The sequence below is a fragment of the Pleurodeles waltl genome, chromosome 6 (genome assembly GCF_031143425.1).
Source record: "Pleurodeles waltl isolate 20211129_DDA chromosome 6, aPleWal1.hap1.20221129, whole genome shotgun sequence".
Classification (NCBI taxonomy): domain Eukaryota; kingdom Metazoa; phylum Chordata; class Amphibia; order Caudata; family Salamandridae; genus Pleurodeles; species Pleurodeles waltl.
The window spans coordinates 53,172,905-53,197,081 of NC_090445.1; the positions used below are offsets into that span (position 1 = coordinate 53,172,905).

The 24,177-nt window shown below is 47.3% G+C and overlaps 1 protein-coding gene across 1 annotated transcript in view; it reads right to left on the minus strand.

Annotated features, from left to right (window-relative positions):
* Nucleotides 1–24,177, minus strand: part of LOC138301475 (complement C4-like) — a 685,953-nt gene that overhangs the window by 417,307 nt on the left and 244,469 nt on the right. Inside the window, exon 18 of the mRNA XM_069241987.1 lies at nucleotides 22,509–22,709. Coding sequence (XP_069098088.1) covers nucleotides 22,509–22,709 — 201 coding nt within the window. The remainder of the gene's footprint in view (nucleotides 1–22,508; nucleotides 22,710–24,177) is intronic.

Genomic DNA, 24,177 nt, shown 5'->3' on the forward strand with positions numbered 1-24,177 from the left:
ACCAAGAAAATGGCACTAACTGAATGCATTAAGGACAGCTCCAACAGATGCAAGGGAATCTTTACAATCATCAAAGAATTCTCCACCCCCGAGGCAGCAGTCAACACCATCACCCCATGCAGGAGCTCTATGATAATGTATCAAACTTCTTCTGCAAAATAGCAAATATCTACAGTAACTTCGAACACCAGCTGGACCCCATAGATCTCACCACCAACCAAGACAGACACCTGACTGAATGGAAATCACTTACTAGAGAAGACAAAGGTGCCATCATGCAAGCAGTCCAATCACGAGCCACAACGGACCCATGCCCACACAACATCTACAACATGGGAGGACCACCAATCAGTAAAATCTTCACCCACATCATCAACACCTCCATCAAATCCATCAACTTCCAAGAAGACTGGAAACATGCAGCACTAACTACCCTCCTCAAAACACCATCAGCCAACCAAAGTGAGCTGAGTAACTTCTGTCCCATCTCTCCAGTCCCCTGCCCAGCCAAAGTGATAGAGAAGGTCATGAATAAACAACTTGTCCGTCACCTTGAGGACCAGCCCCCCACTGGATAAGCTCCTTCCTCACTGGATGAACACAGAGAGTCAGACTACCACCCGACACATCGGAATCAAAGAACCTGATCTGCAGAGTCCCCCAAGGTTTATCTCTCTGTCCCACCCTGTTCAACATCTATATAAGTCTGCTTGCCAATATCATCAGGTCCGAAGGGATCATCATCATATCCTACACCAACAACAGCCACCTCATCTTATCCCTGACCAACAAGACAAGCACCACCAGAACTTACTTCACCAATTGCATGATCAAGGTAGCGGGGTGGATGAGAACCAACTGCCTGAAACTCAACTCCAACAAGATGGAAGTACTGGACTTTGAGAACAAGAATTCTCCGTAGGAATCTACCTGGTGGCTGTCAGAGCTAGGACCAACACCCACCGAACTTGGGAATCATCCTGGACAATTACCTCAACATGATAGCGCAAGTCAAAGTTGTGAGCTCATCCTGTTTCCACATTCGTTGCATGCTACAAAATATATTGAAATGGCTGTCCCCGAGCACTAGACCCACTGTCACACAAGCACTCATCACAAGTAAACTAGGCTAGGACAAAGCACTGTACACAGGGATCTCCAAACAATTACGACAAGACTCCAGACCATTCAGAATGCCACAGCAAGACTCATTATCAACTTCCCATGTCTCCCCCACATCAAGCACAGTCAATTCAAACTCCTCACTCACACATAAAACGTACTGCACAATATCAGACCAACATACCTGAACAAATGTATGCACTTTCACCAACCCACCATACACCTATCTTTGGCCACACTTGCATCCCCAACACTTAGAAGAGCAGAATGTGAGGATGGTCGTTCTTCTACACTGCACACAAAGCCTGGAAAACCTCCCGCAACACATTAGGGCCTCCCCCTCGCTTTGTGAATTCCACAAGAAGCTGAGGACCTGGGTCTTCGAATAACTTGGAGAGGTCCTACATCTTCACACCTGTTCGTAGTGGCTGGATATCCTCAATGGTGATCAGTTCGCTATACAAGTCTACATAACATAAAATATTCTAAAGTACAATTCTCTGTTGCTTCACAGCTAGGACTGTGCTATATTAATACCAATACATAATACATAAAGGGTATTTATATTAAACAAACCTAGTACCAGCGGTCCGGCCAGTCCTTACATGGAACAAAAATCACACACCAGTTTGTGCCAGCTACAAAATCACAGAATGATCTCCTACAGTAAGAAAAGACTTCTGGCAAAAGCTACAAAAAAAGTATTATTTAAGTATAATTATAAAATTACGAGCAGGAGCGAAAGAGGGGAAGGTATAGCTGGACTCAGACAGATGGGAGAATGGAAAAGAGGATTTGAGGGAATATAGGGTAAACAGAAATTTTATAGTGCTTCCTGCAGTTTGTTCGAACATCTAGGGGCATATTTACAAGGAACTGGCGCATCGGCTCCGATGCCCCTGTTTCCTTGCGCCGCCCTGTGGCCCTCCAACGGCACCATGGTAGCACTGTATTTACAATATAGCACACCATGGCGCATGTTAGCACAACTGCATCAACATTTTTTACATTATGGTGGGGCTTTGCTTGACTAGTGGCAAAAATGTTGACTAGTCCAGCAAAGCACGGGCAGGCCCATAGGAAATAGCCTAGCGTCACTTTAACACCTGCCCTGGGCAGGCGTTAAAAAAAGACACTAGAATGTGCAGCCATTTTTTTGGTAACGCCCCCCTTGCATGCATTATAACCAATGCAGGTATAATGTAATGCAAGGGTTTACAATGTGGCGCAATGCTAACATTGCGCCACTATGTAAATATGGCGCAGGGTGATGGCCTGTTTAGCGCCGCTGTAGTGATAAACAAAATAACGCTACAGCGGCGTTAAGGGGCGCAAGGGGCTTGTAACTGTGCCACCTAGTTTCATGTGGATCCAAGTGTGTTTTGGTTCGTGTCGGTACGGTCAGCAGAGCGAATTTGTCAGATAGATGGTTTCATTTGCTTGTATGCGTGGCCTTGTAAATTATGTGTACCAGGCATAAGAATCTTGAAGGTCTTTGAGGGAGGGTTGATGTGGCTGTACATTCATTAGTTGGGAATAAGATGCGCTGATGCATGGAGCTTAGGTACTAATTATTCAGGGAAGAGTTAAAAAATGTAAGAGTTTCAAACTCTGTAAGAGGTTCAGTGGTTGACTCCCATAAGCTGTGGATGCTCATGAATGCCCTGTCAAATTTAAGCCGGTGAACCTCCACCTTGTGAACATTACTCACCCCTGTTCGGCTTCAGCACTAGTTCTGGGCCTAATAGCCTTATATGGCACTTAGCATTTCCAAAGCATGTGTCTAATTGATGCCTTTTCAGAGATGCTGCACAAGGATTTTGCATGTCGGTGAGTTGGAGGCAGTGGCCATTGTTTGGAACCAAATAGACCGATACCATACTGGAGGCGAGAACCAGAAAAATATCTTCAACTTGCCAAATCAAGATGGGGCGTCCTTCATCAAACCTAGGACTTTCTCAGTCCATAATGTGATCTCCTGTCACTTTAATGTCCAATAAGGGCACACAATTAGCAAAACTCCTTCCAAAGTTAAATTATTTACGAATAGGCTTCAATGGAGAAGGCCGTGCCCCGGTTCCAGTCTGCCAGCAGGTAAGTACCCGCGTCTTCGGAGGGCAGACCAGGGGGGTTCTGTAGGGCACCGGGGGGGACACCAGTCAGCACAAAAAGTACACCCTCAGTGGCACGGGGGCGGCCGGGTCCAGTGTGCAAACAAGCGTCGGGTTCGCAATAGGATTCAATGGGAGACCAAGGGGTATCTTCAGCGATGCAGGCAGGCAAGGGGGGGGCTCCTCGGGGTAGCCACCACCTGGGCAAGGGAGAGGGCCATCTGGGGGTCGCTCCTGCACTGGAGGTCGGATCCTTCAGGTCCTGGGGGCTGCGGGTGCAGAGTCTTTACCAGGTGTCGGGTCTTTGAAGCAGGCAGTCGCGGTCAGGGGTAGCCTCGGGATTCCCTCTGCAGGCGTCGCTGTGGGGACCCAGGGGGGTCAACTCTGGCTACTCACGGTCTCATAGTCGCCAGGGAGTCCTCCCTGTGATGTTTGTTCTCCACAAGTCGGGGGCGTCGGGTGCAGAGTGCAAAGTCTCACGCTTCCGGCGGGAAAAGTGTGTTGTTTCAAAGTTGTTTCTTTGTTGCAAAGTTGCAGTCTTTGTGGAACAGAGATGCTGGGTAGTCCTCTGAGGCTTCAGAGGTTGATGGACCCTGTGGAACGCTTTGCTGGAGCAGTGTCTTTTAGAAGTGGGGAGACAGGCCGGTAGAGCTGGGGCCAAAGAAGTTGGTGTCTCCGTCTTCTCTGCAGGTTTTTCAGTTCAGCAGTCCTCTTCTTCTTAGGTTGCAGGAATCTATCTTGCTGTGTTCTGGGAGCCCCTAAATACTCGATTTAGGGGTGTGTTTAGCTCTGGGGGGTTAGTAGCCAATGGCTACTAGCCCTGAGGGTGGCTACACCCTCTTTGTGCCTCCTCCCTGAGGGGAGAGGGCACATTTCTATCCCTATTGGGGGAGTCCTCCATTTGCAAGATGGAGGATTTCTAAAAGTCAGAGTCACCTCAGCTCAGGACACCTTAGGGGTTGTCCTGACTGGCCGTGACTCCTCCTTGTTTTTCTCATTATCTCCTCCGGCCTTGCCGCCAAAAGTGGGGCCGTGGCCGGAGGGGCGGGCAACTCCACTAGCTGGAGTGCCCTGGGGTGCTGTAACAAAGGGGGTGAGCCTTTGAGGCTCACCGGCAGGTGTTACAGTTCCTGCAGGGGGAGGTGAGAAGCACCTCCACCCAGTACAGGCTTTGTTACTAGCCACAGAGTGACAAAGGCACTCTTCCCATGTGGCCAGCAACATGTCTGGTGTGTGGCAGGCTGCTAAAACCAGTCAGCCTACACAGGTAGTCGGTTAAGGTTTCAGGGGGCACCTCTAAGGTGCCCTCTGGGGTGTATGTTACAATAAAATGTACACTGGCATCAGTGCTGAGAAGTTTGATACCAAACTTCACAGTTTTCAGTGTAGCCATTATGGTGCTGTGGAGTTCGTGCATGACAGACTCCCAGACCATATACTCTTATGGCTACCCTGCACTTACAATGTCTAAGGTTTGGCTTACACACTGTAGGGGCATAGTGCTCATGCACTTATGCCCTCACCTATGGTATAGTGCACCCTGCCTTAGGGCTGTAAGGCCTGCTAGAGGGGTGACTTATCTATACCTATAGGCAGTGTGAGGTTGGCATGGCACCCTGAGGGGAGTGCCATGTTGACTTAGTCATTTTATCCCCACTAGCACACACAAGCTGGCAAGCAGTGGCAAGCAGTGTGTCTGTGCTGAGTGAGGGGTCCCCAGGGTGGCATAAGACATACTGCAGCCCTTAGAGACCTTCCCTGGCATCAGGGCCCTTGGTACCAGAGGTACCAGTTACAAGGGACTTACCTGGATGCCAGGATGTGCCAATTGTGGAACAAAAGTACAGGTTAGGGAAAGAACACTGGTGCTGGGGCCTGATTAGCAGGCCTCAGCACACTTTCAAATCATAACTTGGCATCAGCAAAGGCAAAAAGTCAGAGGGTAACCATGCCAAGGAGGCATTTCCTTACAATAGTGATCAGAAGTACAATGAGAAACACAAAACTCTGGCCCATATTTATACTTTTTGACGCAAACCAGGGCCGGCGCTAGTTTGCGTCAAAAAATGTACCGCCATCTAACGCTATTCCAACATGCCAGACGGGCGCCTTATTTATTGATTGACGTTAGCCGGCGCTGCGGGCTGGTCAGAATAAAAAAAATGATTCTAACCAGGCATTGCCGGCGTAGGGAAAAATGGGGGTTGTGTGTCAAAAAAGGGTGCAAGTCAGGTTAGAGTAAAAAATCATGGCTCTAACCGGACTTGTGCCATTTTTTGACGCACAACCCCCATTGAAATGACTCCTGTCTTTGCATGCCCCCCTGCACAATGGCCATGCCCAGGAGACTTCTGTCCCCTGGGCATGGCTATTGGGCACAGTAGCATGTAGGAGGGCCCAACTATGTCACTAAAAACAATAAAAAAAAATACTTAACTCAACTTACCTGTACTTACCTGGGGTGTCCTCAAGGGGTGGGTGGGGTGGCAGGGGGTGTCCCGGGGGGCAGAGAAGGGCAACTGTGGACTGCTTACATTGTCAGATACCATGGAAATGAGCCTACAGGTCCCTTAACGCCTGCCCTCACCCATGCGTTAAAAAACAGTGCACATCATGCTGGGAGCAGTTTTTTAAGGGCCTTCCCCTTCTGTGCGTCAAAATGAGGCGCACATGCCTTAAAGTCATTTTTTGACCTGGAACTCCTACCTTGCATGTCATTTACGCAAGGCAATTTCCCACATCCAGAAAATGATGCACACAGAGGAATTTTGACGTCCGCAGGGTCGGGCGTCATAGTAGGAATATGGTGTAAGGTTTGCACTGTATTTGCATCAAAATATTTGACGCACATTTGGCGCAAACAGAATATAAATATGTCCCTCTGTTTCCAGGAAAAGGCTCTTTGCCAACCAGTTTACATGAATTGTCCCGGACCAGCCAGTTTATGCTCACAATAATAGGATAATGAGAGAGGAAATTAAGGCTGGAAGTCCATTGAATATCCATAGTAATATTAGAGGCTCAACAGTCCACAAGAATAGATGCTGAGAGACGTTGATAAAGAAGTTGGAGTTCCCCTTGCAGTGAAACAAACTCAGAAGACTTCAAATGAGGAACCAGGCGTGTAAAATTTTCACTCATCTCTATTCCCTACACTTGGGGGAGTTTTTTGATCGTCCAAGTCCTTAGATAAGCAAGAAGGACATACAGGACAAGAGATCAGAAGATGTCCCTTCTGACCACAGTATAGGCATATATTGTGGTGGGGAGGAGCCAAAATGGCGGCCGAGAAGGACGCCTGAATTAGGAGCTCCGTCTCGGGACCGCCGCAAACATCCTGAAGGGCGCCCCCCGGGCTGGTTTCAGCGACCGGAGGAGCGGTGACTGAGTCCGGGAATCGGAGGCGGGCAGGAGAAACAGATTGGCACCGGGATTGGAGCCCCGGCTGCCGAGATCAGGCGGCGTCCCGTGCGGAGTGCGGGATCGAGATATCCGGCACTACGCGAGGCGTGCCCTGCGGCCTTGCTCGCGGGCTGTAGGAGCAACATCAGAAGTGCCCGCGCTTGGAGGCCGGCATCCAGAGGGAGTAGCGGAGTGCCTATCGGGCTGTATCCTGGCTGGGGATATCCCTCCCCGTAGTCGTGGTCTCCACCGGCGCCACGTGGAGTAAATAAAGAGAGCTCCGGTGCGTCTCCGGAGGGACGTGCCGCCTCGTGGTTGAATCGGCACCGGCCCTGGGGCGCTTGTAGTTGCGAGGCACGGCGGGGGAGATGGCCTGCTGACACGACAGGCAAGACCTATCTACGGGCCGGAGTGGGGGCTTCCGCTCGCCGCCCTGTGTCGGCCCGCGGCTGCCCTGGCCCGGCGCAGGGGCACGGCTTCGAGGCCTCCCATACACCCAGGCCACATAAGAACGCAGAGCGGTGAGTGAACACGGGGGGGCAGAGACTGCATGTGTTGGTGTGTGGAGGGGACCCCCCCATTTCTCCCCACTCCCGCCGCTGGAACAAGTCACTGTTCAGGCATCGGCCGCTGCTGGCAGACAACAAAGGCAGGCCCCCAGCGCTACTTCTTTGATCCTCTCACTAACGAGACCTATTGTCTGGGGACTCGAACAGGCCCAGGACGGGCCCCCTGACTAGCCGACTGGAAAATAGAATAGACACAGTGTCACAAGATTTGAACTTGCTCAGAGTGGACCATCGCAAATTGACAGAGTGAAGTCAACGGAAGAGGCACTGTAGGATCTAACTCCAACGACCGTGGATAATCAAAAACAGATCCAACGATTGGACCCCGAGTTGAAGATACTTTGGAGGCGAGCAGAGGAGGCAGAAGGTAGATCGCGCCGCAATAAAGTTCGCTTTGTGGGGTTCCCCGAAAAGCTGCAGGAATTAAGCATGGAGATATTCCTAGAACAATGGTTGATTAAAGAAGTTCTTAATGGTGCTCCATCGAAGTTTTTCTCAGTGGAAAGGGCCCATAGAGTTCCGGGGAGACCACTGGTCCCGGGTCAACCACCCAGACCATTGATAGCCAGATTCCTAAATTACAGAGACCGCGATGCAATACTACAGCAGTTCCACAACAAAGGCCCTTTTGGTTATGAGGACTCAGTTATTAATACGTACCCAGATTTCACACAAGAGTTACAAATTCAACGTAATTCCTTTGTCAAAATTAAACAGAGACTACGAGAGCACAATATCAAATATGCCTTATTGTTCCCTGCTAAACTGAGGTCGTAATGGATGAACGCACCCACGTGTTCACTTCGCCTGAAGATGCTTGGACATGGCTACATGCCAAGGAACTGGCTCGCCACAAGGAGCGACCGGACGAGGGCGAGGAATGGCTAACCCCTTCCTCACGGAAACGCCCTAAGAGGCGACCGAAGGGTCAACCCTCTGAAAAACAGGCGGCGGCAGAAAGGGCAAGGGCATTGAGGGAAATCCCCCTACTCACACAGAACTCATTTGAGGCTCTTAAGACGACCCCCGCGAGCAGCTTGGGCTCTGATGCGGCTAGTTCAGACTCTACAATGACAGATGTGCTGAAAGCTCCGAAGCTTACGCCTAGATCTGCGGACGAACTCTGACTGACCGCAGCCGCACCGTTTCCTCTGTTGGACTGACCGCAGACCCTGATGGAGGAAGCAGGGTGTCTGCGAGTGGGGTTGCATGATGGTGGCGGCAGCCCCAACAACAAGTATCTTTTGTAGAAATCTTCTCTTTCACGCCTGAAACGTGTGGTACTCAGGTCCGGGGGAGCGAGCACCCTGGGGGCGCCCGACTGCATCGGCAGACTAAGGCCCTCATTCCGACCCTGGCGGTTTCAAACCGCCAGGGTGGAGGACCGCGGGAGCACCGCCGACAGGCCGGCGGTGCTCCAATGGGCATTCCGACCGCGGCGGTTAAGCCGCGGTCGGACCGGCAACACTGGCGGTCTCCCGCCAGTGTACCGCCGCCCATAGGAATCCTCCAAGGCGGCGCAGCTAGCTGCGCCGCCGAGGGGATTCCGACCCCCCCTACCGCCATCCAGTTCCCGGCGGTTCTCCCGCCGGGAACCGGATGGCGGTAGGGGGGGGTCACGGGGCACTGGCATGGGCACTGCAGGGGCCCCCATAAGAGGGCCCCTAAATGTATTTCACTGTCTGCTTCGCAGACAGTGAAATACGCGACGGGTGCAACTGCACCCGTCGCACAGCTTCCACTCCGCCGGCTCGATTCCTTGCCGGCTTCATCGTGGAAGCCTCTTTCCCGCTGGGCTGGCGGGCGGCCTGAAGGCGGCCGCCCGCCAGCCCAGCGGGAAAGTCAGAATCACCGCCGCGGTCTTTCGACCGCGGAACGGTATTCTGGCGGCCCCCGACAGGCCGGCGGCGACCGCCGCCGGCCAATGTCGGAATGAGGGCCTAAGTCTGCGGAAGGATGTGAGCCCCGTAAAAGAGCCACATCTGGTCGATATGATAGCTCCACCACAGTCATCCAAAGGGATACAGGCCTCTCTACATACTCAAGGGTTGAGTAGTTCATCACAAGTTAATAGTTGGGTTAGGGGACTAGTTGGGGTGGGGGGTGGGGAGGTAACAGTTAAGGTGTACACAGACGGGCTCCTCACAACACAGAAAATATGGCTGGGACTGGCAAGCTCAATAAAACGCCTCACAGGACGGGGAGGAGATTGGGAAAGATTGGTAACTAAGAGCGTGCCACATGCGGACACTATCTTGAATGACACATGGCTCAAAACGCGACATATAATACACACCAATATGATATAGTGACATGGAACGTAAGGGGGCTGGGGGCACTAAGTAAAAGATCACAAGTACATGCACGCCTCAAACACCTGGGCACACATATCGCCATACTACAAGAGACACACTTACTGAAGTCGGATTTGCGGGAAGTGCGTGCGAAGTGGGGTGGACAAGTTATAGGCACATCATACTCAGCTTTCACAAGAGGAGTATTGATATGGATAGCAGGCGGCGTCCCATTTGTTCAAACGTCTCACAGAATAGACCAAGGGGGCAGATATGTGGTGGTGGAGGGCCAGCTGGATGGCAGGCAGCTTTCTTTAATTGGAATATATGCTCCTAACGCCGGCACTGTTGTCGAACCCGGCGACCCGGGCCATCTGGGGGGGGACTTTAATAGTACACCAAATGTAATATTAGACAGATCAAACACCCAAGCGGGAGCGTCGGCAACCAGAATTACTAAATGCCCACTGCAGACGTGGGCAGACAACATGAGACTTTATGACATATGGTGCCTGAGGCACCCACTTCAAAGGGAATACTCGTTCTACTCTATCCCACACAAAATACACACCAGAATTGACATCATATGGGGGACCCAGGAAATAGGTGCACTGGTTAATAAGACAGAATATTTAGCTAGCACATTATCGGATCACTCACCGCTGAAAATAACACTGAATTGGGGCAGGAAACGCCAGGGCATTTCCACGTGGAGGCTACAGGTGGATGCTTTACTGGATCAGGCATATGCAGAAGCACTGAGCACAACACTCAGACAGTACTGGGAAACAAATGATCTATCCACAGAATCAAGGGCTGTAGAATGGGATGCACACAAAGCAGTGATCAGGGGACAATGTATCTCCATTACATGGGGAGTTAGGCGTACCCTACATGCAGAGATCAGTAAATTAGAAAAGAAACTCAGGGCAGCAGGAATCGCAGTGGCGCGCAAGGTAACACCCTATGCAGTACTAAAAGAAGCGCGCACAAAATACAATGAGGCAGATACTAGACTACGTGACTTGACCATAAGTATCACTTAATGCGTTTACAAACAGAGGGAGACAGGGCGGGAAGACTGCTGTTGTGGCTTCTGCGGGAGGACCGGCAGCAGTCCCCCATTGGGGCAATCTAGGTAGGCGCAAACACAATGGTCACCACACAAGATGAGATAAATGAGTCGTTCTGAGTATATTACGCGGCACTGTACACTAAATGCACCTCGTGCTCGTCCCAACAACTGGAGACCTTCTTGGCGGACTCGCCCCTGCCACAGCTCTCACAGGCAGACAGAGAGGCACTAGAGGCTCCCCTGAACGTAGGAGAAATTGATCTAGCTTTAGCACAGATGCCTAGGAATAAAGCGCCAGGCATAGATGGCCTCCCGATAGAATATTACAATACTTTTTCGGCATGCCTAAGACCTCACCTGCTGAAGGTATATGAAGAAGCATGGGCCAATGGAATACTGCCCCCATCGCAAAGAGAGGCAATGACAGTGGTCCTCCCTAAACAAGGTCGTGACCCAGCAGATGTCAAATCTTATAGACCACTTTCGCTTTTTAATTTAGACTGTAAAATATTGGGCAAAATATTGGCAAACAGGATAGCCCCCATTATGCACACACTGATACATGAAGATCAAAATGGTTCATCCCGAAATGTAGCACCTTTTTAAACATTTGCAGACTTTTGAGTGTAATAGGAGACACTCCCCCCGACGCGCAGGATGAAATAGTGCTTTCACTAGACATCGAAAAAGCATTTGATACTCTGGAGTGGGATTCCTATTTGCTACCATGCAGCATATGGGAATTGGCCCCAATTATATACGCTGGGTGCAGACGCAATACACTAGACCCCAAGCCAGAGTGAAAACGGGAGGAGTTATATCAGATAGCTTTCCAATCATGAGAGGTACCAGGCAGGGCTGCCCCCTCTCCCCATTGTTGTTCGCCATAGCAATGGAACCACTAGCGACACGAATACGCGCTAGGGCAGACAGCTGGAGTATACTCAGGTATGGGACGCACCACATTATATCACTGTACGCCGATGATGCATTAATCTACACATGGAAAGGAAGCGAGGTGATACCCTCTATAGTATCATTACTGTCCGACTTTGGGGGGATATCTGGCCTGGTGGTAAACTGGGAAAAATCGTGTGTGTACCCATTAATCAAGTGGACACCGATGAGGCAAGAAAATGCTCCATCGGACGCTTGAGGTGGTGTTTTGACACATTTAAATATTTAGGGGTTTCTGTATATCACAAAACCGAGGACCTCAGAGACGGCGATTTGGGTAGAGAACTGGCTTCAATGAAGGGGTCGTTACACTTTTGGAATAGGCTCCCACTGTCACCACTGGGCAGAGTAGCAGTGGCAAATATTTTGATATTACCCAGGTTGTTATATTACTTTGCGGCACTGCCACTAATTGTCCCCAAAAGATTCTTCCGTAACCTTAACGCACTACTGTTGCAGCTTATTTGGGGTGGGGGCAGACCGCTGGTAGCACTTTCCACGCTGCAGCGCCCAATAGGTGCAGGCGGACTGGGAGCCCCTAATTTTGAGCTTTATTATGCTGCTGCGCAACAACAGTGGATACTGAACTGGCTCCACAGGCCTACTGCAGCTGAATCTGCATGGATGGCGGCCCGGCTGCAGGGGACTCCCCTGATCACCTGCTTATCTAATAAAAACCTCAAAAGCGCGCCAACCAACCTGCTGATGGCTGCGGCGCATACATGCTGGGGGAGGTACGAGCAAGGGGGACGCAAGGCACTTCCCTATACGCCGCTCATCCCTTTGGATTGTCTCTCAGGGCGGACTGCGGCTGCGACACATCCTTTTACGGTGTGGATGGAAGCAGGCATACAAGTGGTGGGCGACTGTTTTGAAGATGGTAACCTAATGTCATTCGAAACCATTCAGGCCCTCACAGAAGTGAACCCAGGACAATTTCTGGTATACCATGCCATATGTCATTTAATTAAAAAAACATGGGGTGCAGGAGAATTGGAACCAAAGACTTCCCCTCTGATACATCATATGCTGCAATTTGACGGCCAGGTAAAAATGGTGTTGTGTCTATACAAAACCCTGAGCAAGCCCCCTGAGTTTGATCTGGAGAGGGCCAGAGATAGGTGGAACGCTGTTCTGCCTGACCCGATCCCCCAAGAAGATTGGTCGACAGTTCTATACCATGCCCGAGGAGTATCAAGAAATCCTAGATTTCGCTACACACAGTTTAACTTCACACACCAAACATATTTATCACCTGCCAGAATAGGCCGAATGTTCCCTGAAACAGAACCGACATGCCCAAGGTGTAGGGCGTCATTGGCTTACTTCTACCACATGGTCTGGGAGTGCCCTCATGTACAAAAGGTATGGCTCGAGGTAGTAAAAGAAAGCATGGACCTGACGGGGCTTGAATTAGCAGCCGACCCCAAGTCATACTTGTTAGGGTTGAGGACAAGAGCAAAAAAATATAGACATTTACATAAGTTTGTGGACCTAGCCTATGTGATGTATAAAAGATTGAGAGCAATGCACTGGAAAGCCTCCAATGCACCTGACCAGAAAACCTGGTGTACTCTCACAATGCGCTGGGCCCGCACAGAACACCAAGTATTAAGGAAACTAGCCCATGACGGACAACAACAAACAGGGTGTGAAGCTTGGGGAATGATAGTAACAAAATTGGAGGCCAAAAGTGATGAGAAGCCGCCATGAACGTGGAAAGCTGGGTTACATAATGTACTCAACGTTTTCTGCTGATAAGCAGCACAATAATGCAATAGCAAAAGGCCAATATATTATTTACTGACACAATTCCCCATTCCCTGACGCCTGGCCGCTCTATCAACAGTATATGCGGGTGGGGCAAAACACAGCAGGCACACTCAATATAACCCCATAACTTCCTTACTTAAAAAAAAAGAAAATACGTCTATAAAACGATACCTCCGGTTACTATAACAAACGCATCTCGGAATTATTTCAAGTACTCATGTAACCACGCGAAGGGCCCCCCATTGAGGAAACGCTAAAAATTGAGCTTAAACTGGGCCAGTCACTGCACTATAAGAGGATACAGGAAGTTATGTCCGGACCTAAATGTGTACACCTTTTGTTGGTTTGTTGTTTATTTGTTTGATTGTAAAACGTCTACAGATCAATAATTTCCTGTTGTTGTAATCATAAAAGTGTGATAAGCAGATCTGTGACGGAAAAAAGCAATACAAAATATATTTTTTTTAAAAAGGCATATATTGTGGTACTCCTTTTTCTTCAGTGAAAGCATCTTTGGTAAAACTCACCTGCATGGGTTCATCTACCGTTTCAGAAATAACAGCTGGTGTCTTAAATGAAGAACTTAGAGAGGGTTTTGACTCAGATTGTCTTTGATGGTGTCTTAAATGCGGGCCTTATAGAGGGGTTTGACCCAGATTGTCTTTCATGTTCCAGCAGTGTTTCCTGAAGTCAATTGTCAATCTGAATAGTTGATTGGATTAAGTTTTGTAGGAATGCTGGGGCCAGAGACTGAACAAGTGTGTGATTCAACTCATCCTTTAGGCCCTTGCGGAATAACTTGAATAAGGCTAAATGAGGCCAATCAATCTCTCTAGCTAAGCCCGTAAACTTGGACCCATATGTATGCAAGTTGCAAGAAATTTGGATAATTTCCAAAATCGCTTCTGCAGAAAATGTCAAATCTTGACAAACTTTGAATTCAGTAAGAAAGGCTATAAACTTGTCCAGAAGTAGACTTGCCTCAGAAGCTAATGGCATGGCTCATGCCAGGGCATTTCCAGTCATATCATATCATGTAATCTTTATTCGATCACTTAAAAGCAGATCATAAAAGATACAATATGGATTCATAAATATTTATTATAGAGATAAAAACAAAATCAGGAAAGCATTCAAAAATATACACATGATAAAAATCAGTTATCAGAAATTTAAAACTACAAAATCACGAATTAAAACATCATTAAATTGCACAATCGTAATGCACATTTTAAAAAGGAGACTACAGTTGTACACACATTGGGGCAGTCTAACTGGTGCAGGTAAATCAACGCCACTCTACACTTACTAAATTTCTATTTATGTAGCACAGGCAATATGTAACGTTAGGCAAAGGGATGCCAAAATTTACCCAAAAAAAACAAAAACGCAGCAAAGTCTGGGAAGACACGGGCATATACATATATCAGAAGAGGCAAATTGTCCTTGTGGGAAACAAAGTAACCACCTAATTGAACCTAATCTGAACAGGGATAACAGCGTACGTTCCCAGGTACCCAAAATCAGGCTCAAATAAAGTGCCACCCCCAACATAGAATGTATAAAACAATATTCTCTGACTGAGGACTTCATAAGTTCTCTACCTTACCTCTCTCTGACCCACTCTCTGTCATTCTTACATATATCCATTGGCTTCTCGTAGACAGAAGGGCAGCCAAGGGCAGAAGTTGTCTCTTTAAGGGACTATAGCTAGGGAATTCTATTCCTGTGAGCATGAGATAGACAATCCAGAATAATCTCTTTAACTAGGCTAACTTCCTCAGTGCGCCAAACTGAACATTAAAACAGCAAGAGAACAAGGTTGCTCTGATCCTCGACGTACTCCATGCCCAATTTCTGATGAATAGCAAAATGTGACGTTTACAAAGGAACCCCTAATATATACTGGCCCACTCTATTTTTCCTCCGTTTGGATACTACCCACGTCCCTATAATCCCATACCCCAGCTCCATAGGACAAAATAGGGACACACTTACACCTATAGATCTCGAGTATGGGGTGTATGGGCTTTTTACCTATACAGAAAGCAAGAGAGAAAATTGAGCCAACTGCCTGAAAAAAGCAAGTTTTCTTGTTACATACATACATCAGACCAAGATATGGGAACTGACTCACTTTCTCAATAGTCCTACCCCCCTCCCCCATACTCACATAATGGAATTTAACATCTTTGGGGCCACAAATCATACTAAAGGTTTTTGACAGGTTGGTTTCCAGGTTTAGCGGCTTCATAAACAAAAATGTGGAAATCAACTAATTTAGGTCATTAGCCATCCTGAGAAGCAACACAGTATCGTCTGTATACAGAAGTGCTGGGATGTTTTTTTTTATTTAGCACCAGGGCGTCTGACCCTACATTCACAAAGGCAGTTTCCACACCATTTATACAGAGTAAGAACATGATAGGTGCCAGCACACAAAAACCTGACAAACTCCCTGTTTGACTGAGAAGGAAGCATAACACTCTCCTCCATCCCTGTGCCTCAAAGAAGCGACAAAGTTCAAGTGGAGTCACCAAGTCCTCCTTGAGGCCCAATGCGGTTAAAATATTCCAAACTTTGGATATATTTACACAATCAAAAGCCTTTACATAGGTCCATAAATGCTAGGTGAAGGGAACTACACTTGGGAAACCCATACTTAGACACTAAGAGGTGCAAAGTTAGGCACCGTTCTATGGTTCCAAGTTCTTTTCTACAGCCATATTGAACGTGTGAGAGAACTTGCTTCTCCATAGACCAAAGGCACAATCTATCCAATACTATTCTCTCAATAAATGTTACTGTACAGTCAAGGAGGGAGATTGGGCGGTAGCACTTTGAATGCTGCGCATTTCCCTTTTCAAAAGCTGGCACATTTAGATATAAGCGCCAAATAGATGTGATACCAGCCTTTCAAGCAGAATATATGACATTTGTAAGGAGGAGGGCCCAAAACCCTGGATTTTCCCTCAATATGTCCATAGGGATCTCATCGGGTCCACGTGCCTTTTTGGAAGGGAAATTAATAATGGCATCAAACACTTCCTCAGAGGAAAATTGAATCTTCAGGGCAATGCACGATCATCAATCCCTCCATCCTGGGTGTAGTCACTGGAACAACAATTTTTACAAAGATGGCATATCCATTGCTCAGGACCTATATGAATGCTATCTTTGGTGGATGTGAAGCCCAGGAAAAGACCAACACGTACTGCCTTCCAGAAAGCCTGAGAATCCTTAACTTGGCAGACTTACACCAAGGTTTCCTATTTCTCAACCGTAAGGTCATTCTTACATAAAGCCTGCGTATAAGCCTTCCTGTAGGCACTTAGGGGGTTATTACAACTTTGGAGGAGGTGTTAATCCGTCCCAAAAGTGACGGTAAAGTGACGGCTATACCACCAGCCGTATTATGAGTCCATTATATCCTATGGACTCGTAATACGGCTGGTGGTATATCCGTCACTTTACCGTCACTTTTGGGACGGATTAACACCTCCTCCAAAGTTGTAATAACCCCCTTAATGATTCCTGACCCCTGGGGGTATGCTTCAGTTCTCTTCGTAGACTATTATTTGCTTCTCTACATGCTTGAGCAACCCAGGATTTATTGTGGTTCAATCTATGGACCTTGTGAGCTAATCTCTAATTGAGGAGCTTAATTTTGCAAAGCTGCTCAACATAGCAGTAGGGCCAGTTTCCTCTGATAGGCAAGAATTAGTCAGGAACTCACTTCCATCAATGATTTTATGCATAATTATTGTCATATATACGGAATGGCAGACTAATCTATGCCTTGCATCTTTCGTGGAGATAAGCTGCTTATAACCAGCTATATGCTTTGGCGGGGTTGTGATCACTGTATATGGTATGAAGAACATCCCCTTTGGAAGCGAATAAGTGCATGCTTCTAGATATAAAAATATATTCACTTACAGAAGAGGACCCACACCCCTTTTGTTGGAAGAGTAGATGACATGAAATTAGTAACAACACTCTCAAGATCATGTATCGCCAAGTGATTAAGTAAAAGGCGCCCACTAGATTCCATATCTGCTTCCAAACTATACTTAGGTACGCAAGGAGAAAAAGTCAAAGATAACAACCTTGGTACAGCACTCAGTTTTGTGTTACAATCACCAACCAGTATTAAGTTAAATGATAAGCCCAAGCAAGAGTTCCTATTATCTACAAAAAATCAATGAACAAACAGACGTTCTGATTATTCTTAAGTGAAATTCATTATTATAAAAATGTATTAGAACAAAGCCAGAACTTGGGCCCCACCTCAAATCAAAAGCCTGCATATTATCCCCCTGCAGATGTATCGTTCTGATATGACAGCCAATGGCAACTTTGAACCAGGTGGCCAGTTTCCCCTTAGCCCGACCAGAGGGCGATGGAGAGGCTGGGAGGTTGTAACATGTATAGCCATCGAAAAAGACATCATCATGTCTCTTGTAATAATACAATGTCATAGTTATTAATTGTTGGAGCTGGCCCTTCTGCTGAGTCATCCCCAGACCTTTTTGTCTTTTCCTTCCACTTTTTGCCAAATTCTTTTTTGTTGGCTTTAGGGTTCTGGACACCTTACCACTGCTAACCAGTGCTAAAGTACCGTGATCTGTGCTCTAAACTTGGTAATATTGGCTTATCCACAATTGGAATATTTAACATACTTGTAAATCCTTAGTAAAGTGCACTATAGGTGCACAGGGCTTGTAAATTAAATGCTACTAGTGGGCCTGCAGCACGGATTGTGCCACCCAATACAGTATCCGTGTAAACATGTTTCTGGCCTGCCACTGCAGAGCCTGTGTAGGCAGTTTTAGACTGCCATTTCGACCAGGCAAGTGTATGCACTTTCCAGGTCTAAACCTTCCTTTTTATTCCATGTAAATCACTCCTAAGGTAGGCCCTAGGTAACACCAAGGGCAAGGTGCAATGTATTTAAAGAATTGGACATGTGCTTTTAAGTTTAACATGTCCTGGTAGTGAACAACTATCACATTCATTTTTCACTATTGCAAGGCCCATCTCTCCCATAGACTGACATTGGGATTGCCTTAAAAAATGTTTAAGTGTAATTTCCAATTGAGAAAAATGGAAGTCACCAAACTGATACTCTCTCGGTCTGAGGACTCTGCTCAAGCCAAAAGGAATTTCCACAACGGGATGAGAGCAGTCGCCACCTGGCTGGAGGCCAGCTGCCTCAAGCTCAACTCAGACAAGACAAAGATCCTCGTGATCGGCTCCATCCCTTCTGCCTGGAATGACTCCTGGTGGCCCACTACTCTGTGTAATGTTCCCACCCCCACTGACCACACGCGCAACCTGGGCATCATCCTGGACTCCTCTCTATCGATGACCCGCCAAGTTGACGCCGTCTCTTCATCAAGCTTCCACACCCTCAGTCTCCTGCAGAAGATTTTCAAAAGGATTTCTCCTGACGTGAGGAAGACAGTCACCCATGCACTCATCACCAGTAAACTGGACTACGGCAATGCACTCTATGCCAGCATCACCAAGAAACTTCAATCAAGACTTCAAAGAGTCCAGAATGCAGCAGCCAGACTCATGCTGGACATCCCCCGACACACCCGAATTTCCACCTGCCCTAAAAATCCCCCAATCCCCCACCCGCTTTAAAAACAACAGATCGCAACCCCAAAAAGAAAACGACCTGCCCCCTAAAAACAAAATACTCCCCACCCCCAAAATCAACGACCCCACCCCAAAAACCAAACTACCCTGACCCCCACCCCCAAAAAACAAACTACCCTGAACACCCACCGCACAAAAAACAAACTACCCCGATCCCCCAACCCCAAAAACCAAACTACCACAACCCCCCACCCCCGCAAAACCAAACTACCACGACCCCCCACCCCCAAAAACCAAACTACCCGGCCCTCCCACCCCCACAAACCAAACTACCCCCACCCCCAAAAACACTAACTACCCTGAACCCCACCCCCCAAAAACTAAACTACCCTGATCCACCCACGCCCAAAAACCGAACTACCCCGACTACCCACCCCCAAAAACCAATGACCCCCACCCCTAAAAACCAAACTACACCAGACCCCCACCCCCAAAAAGCAAACTACCCCGACCCCCACCCCCACCCCCAAAAAACAAACTACCCCGATCCCACCACCCGCAATAAAACAAACTAACCCGATCCCCCACCCTCCACCCAAAAAAACAAAAGTACCGTGGCCCCCCCACCCTCAAAACAAAACTACCTCGCCCCCCCAAACCCCATAAAAACAGAACTGCCCTGATCCCCCACCCCAAAAAACAGAACTACCCGACCTCCCCCCACCCCAAGCCCTTAATCCACCCCATTCCTAAAAACTACCCCACAACCGAGCCCCAGCACCACTTACCTGACTGTGTCCTCTCCCAATGCTGACTCCCTTTTTCTCTGCCTTAACTACGCATGTGCGTTGTTCAGCACATGCGTGGTTAAGGCAGAGAAAAAGAAAGTTGACGTGAGCGTGGTTCCACTTGCGTTAACAACGGCGTTGTGGTTCCGGAGTCGTTGTTCCAGATGTTTCCCCTATGGAAAGCCTAAAGATGCATATGCAGGCTGCAGCCTTTGTAATGCAAGAGGGCAATACTTTTAGGGAAACATGGTGACTTGACAGGACTGGGCTAGTAACAATTAAATTTGTATAATCAGGCACAATTACGGGAAAAAAATGGCAAAATATGCAGAATTATGTAAAATGAGTACATGGATCATCACGTCCATTTTTGATGCAATGACACATTTCATGCTAAAAAAAAGCACCAAAAACAGAAGTGCTGCATCAAAACCAAGAGGCATTCTCATTGTTCTTTGTTGTTGCCACTCTATAATTTTGCCACAAATGCAGCATAATTACGCAACGTGGTTTAATGGACTCATTTTGGGAATTTCACATAACAAGTGTAATGTGAAATTCTCAATATTATGCCACATGAATGAAATTTCGCACAAGCCTAGTATCATTGGTGCAGACTAAAATCATTAGTTTTAGTAATCAGAAAGCCTACCTATTCAGTCCCATAGGTCCTATGGCAGTGGTTCCCAACCTTTTGACTTCGGTGGACCCCCACATTATCATTACTCGTACCCGGGGACCCCCACTCAATCATTATTGGAAACCGGGGACCCCCCACTGAGTCCTTACTGAAAGCTAGGGACCTAATCTGTTAATATTATTCCATTTTCTAAGCATTCGCGGACCCCCTAAGGAGGCTTCGCGGACCCCCAGGGGTCCCAGGACCACAGGTTGGGAACCACTGCCCTATGGGATTGAGCTCAATGCTAATCTAGGGAATTTAAGGGTTCATCCTGACAAGGGCTGTGATTACTACTTGAGGCGAGTACTCCCTCCCTCAACTAATACCCCAGTTTCTTGCAAATGGATATGGTGTTTGCTATAGTACAGGCTGTAACTTATATGACATTGTGTGACAATGTGTGACGTTAAAGGAGATGCAAGTTATTATTCATAACGAAAGGGAGTCACTAAGGGCCAGGTGTAGCAAAAAGCCAATTTGCGAGTTGCAAATTGCGAGTCCCTGCAACTCGCAATTTGCAACTCGCAAACTGGTATGCAGAACGGTGTCTCAGACACCGTCTGCGAGTCGCTATGGGGTCGCAATGACCCACCTCATTAATATTAATGAGGTGGGTCGCAAATTGCAGGCCCCATAGCGATTCTAGGCACTCGCAAACATGGAGGCCTGCTGTAGTCAGCAGACCTCCATGTTTGTGACTGCTTTTAAATAAAGCAGTTTTTTTTTTTAAGTGTAGCCCGTTTTCCTTAAAGGAAAACGAGCTGCACTTAAAAAAAAAACGAAACCTTTAGTTTCGGTATTTTTTCAGGGCAGGTAGTGGTCCCTTGGACCACTACCTGCCCTGAAAAAATTGTTTTGGGTCCATTCACAAAGTGGAAGGGGACCCATGGGGACCCCTTCCAATTTGCGAGTGGGGTACCATCCACTTGAAGTGGATGGTAACTGCGACACCATTTGCGACCGCATATGCGGTCGCAAATGGTATTGCATACCACTACGAATCGCAAATAGGAAGGGAACACCCCTTCCTATTTGCGATTCTGAAATGCATTTTGCGAGTCGGTCCCGACTCGCAAAATGCATTTCTGCATAGGGAAATGCGATTTGCGACTCGCAAACGGCAATTTTTGCCGTTTGCGACTCGCAAATCCTTTCCTACATCTGGCCCTAAGTGCAGTAACCTTGAGACAACACATGCAAGATACATGATATAAAATACTATTGTATAATGAAGGCCATACACATTGTTTAATAGTTGACACTTGATTTTCATTTGATCCAAGCTGAACCCCTCGAAATTCATGAGAGAACGGCTAAAGAAAGTATTCACAAACCTAATTTAGATATGTTGTATCTTTCACACACACAGAATTTAAGCAAATATTTGTACAAATTTAAAGACATTGTAAGTGGGATTTTTATGTATGTGTTTCACTCCAAGGCAGATTTATGGAAAGTGGAGCTGCACCGAGTGCTGAGCCACTTTCCCTGCGCCCCTTGGCACCCCCCTACCTCTGCCATGTGTGCGCCGTATTAAAAATACGACGGCGCACCATAGCGCTGGGAAGGGGGCAAAGGCGTCATTTTTTATGACGCTATTGATGTATTCTTCAGGAGTACCGGCAAATGTTGGCGCTACTCCTGCAGAGTACATAGGGGCCAATTCTAAAGAATGGAAGCCCCCCTTTAACGCCTGCTCTTGAACAGGTGTTAAAAGTGCCATACAAAATGGTGCAAGGAAATCCCATAGATTTCCTTGCGCTGTTTTTTGCCCCCCCCCCCAACGGGGAAACTCCCCTTTTGTATACATTATGCCTGGCGCAGGCATAATGTAGCGCAAAGGGTTACAAGGTGACGCAATGCATGCATCGCGCCACTCTGTAAACATGGCACGGGGATTTTGGCCTCGTTGGGTCACATTAACGTAAAAAAAAAAAATGACATTAATGTGGCGCAAGGTGGAGCTAGGGCATTATAAATATGCCCCTTATTTCCTAATAGGGCTTCAACAGTTTAATTATTGACTACATATTTGTTTAATATTTATTCCAATATTTTGCTAAGATGTAGATAGTTGTTTCAGAAGTACATAAAAAAAACAAGGTCACAAAGGAGCATGGATCCTTACTTCTTCCCAGTCCGGTGGTCACCCCCCGGTATTTTTTCCGCTGCTCTGCAGCAAAGTTGCAGCACGTCAGCAGAGCATTTCTGCATTTCTCATCCGGGACTTTGCTGGACCTCTGGTCGCAGGTGCGTTTCATGTGTGGGGGCAGGAGCGCTATGCCGCTTCGGCAGCACTGCTTCAGCTTGGGGTCAGTAAACTCTTCGACTGTGGGATTCAGGAGTAGAAAGGCAGCAAGAGATTAACAAAATGGTGAAGCGGTGAAGGAAAACAATTCAGTAAAATACCCCCCATTATGCATGAAGTTGAGAACTGCTAACCGCTTGGTAAAGCTGAGAATGCCGATTACGACATATGCTGTATGGATGCCCTTCATTGGCCACTTTTTGGGGGTACATACATGATATTATTGACAAGATATTTCACTCACACTTGCCCAGAAATGTTTCGTTCTCCATTTGTGGTCCCTTTAGCCTAGGCATACTCTATCTCTACAGAAAGATAAATGTTTACTTCTAAATCTAGGGCCAGATGTACGATGCGATTTTGCAGCCGCAAAAGGTGAAAATCACAGTATGGGATGGCAAAATGGCCTTGTACAATGTACCATTCCTATTTTGCGAGTCGGTATCCAGTTACCGACTCGCAAAATGGGGATTGCTACTCGCAATTAGGCAGGGGCATTCCGAGGGTGTCCCTTCCTAATTGTGATTACTTGGGGGATGGATGGTTGTTTTGTGACCGTGAATGCAGTCACAAAACAATCGCAGTTAACACTAATTTGAATTGATTTTAACACATTCACAAACAGGACCCGTTCCCCTTTGTGAATGGTAGCGAAACAGTTTTTTCAGAGCAGGTACTGGTCCCACCGACCACTGCCTACTTTGAAAAAATTAAAAGAAAACGTTTTTAAGGAAAACAGGCTGCATTTTTTTTTTTAAACTGACGTATTGTAAAAGCAGTAACAGACCTGGTGGTCTGCTGACCCCAAGCAGGCCACCATCTCTGTGAATGTGGCCATTTCCAAATGGGTCGCAAATTGCGACCTGCCTTCATAAAGCAGGTCTCTTGCGACGCATTTGTGAATCGCAAACAGTGTGGTTAACATTGTTGTACATTTTGTTTTGCGATTCGCAAACTGATCGCAATTTGCGAGTCGCAAAACAAAAAGTTGTGCATCTGGCCCCTAATGTTTACCCTTGTCCACAAAACCATTTTGACAAACTGGAAGCCTTTGAGTAATGCCTCGAGGACTGCCTGCTGTTAATGGCTATGTTACATCAGAGGTGCCCAGACGATCATGCCTGCACAGCACCCATGGATTTTGGCTAGCAGATGGCTTTGGAATAGTTGATTAATAACTTTATTTTGCTACTGGATTACTTTGCAGTCATGTTATATGCTATCAGTGTATGTGATTGTGACTTTGCCTTCACTTGCTTGAGCTCAAAACTCATTACAAAAGTTTATGCATGATCTAATCAGGTTTCTTTAGTAACTTTCCCTTAGTATCCCTTTTTTCATAGTCTATTGGGTTCCAGCCAATAGCGGTTGGCTTGTTTACAATGTTTCAGATATCCTATTGTGTGTTCTGCACTATGTTCATGTTGGACTTTTTGCCTTACCTCCTGGTTTTTCTGACCTCTCGCTGTTGGCTCGAGGACTCTGAGCA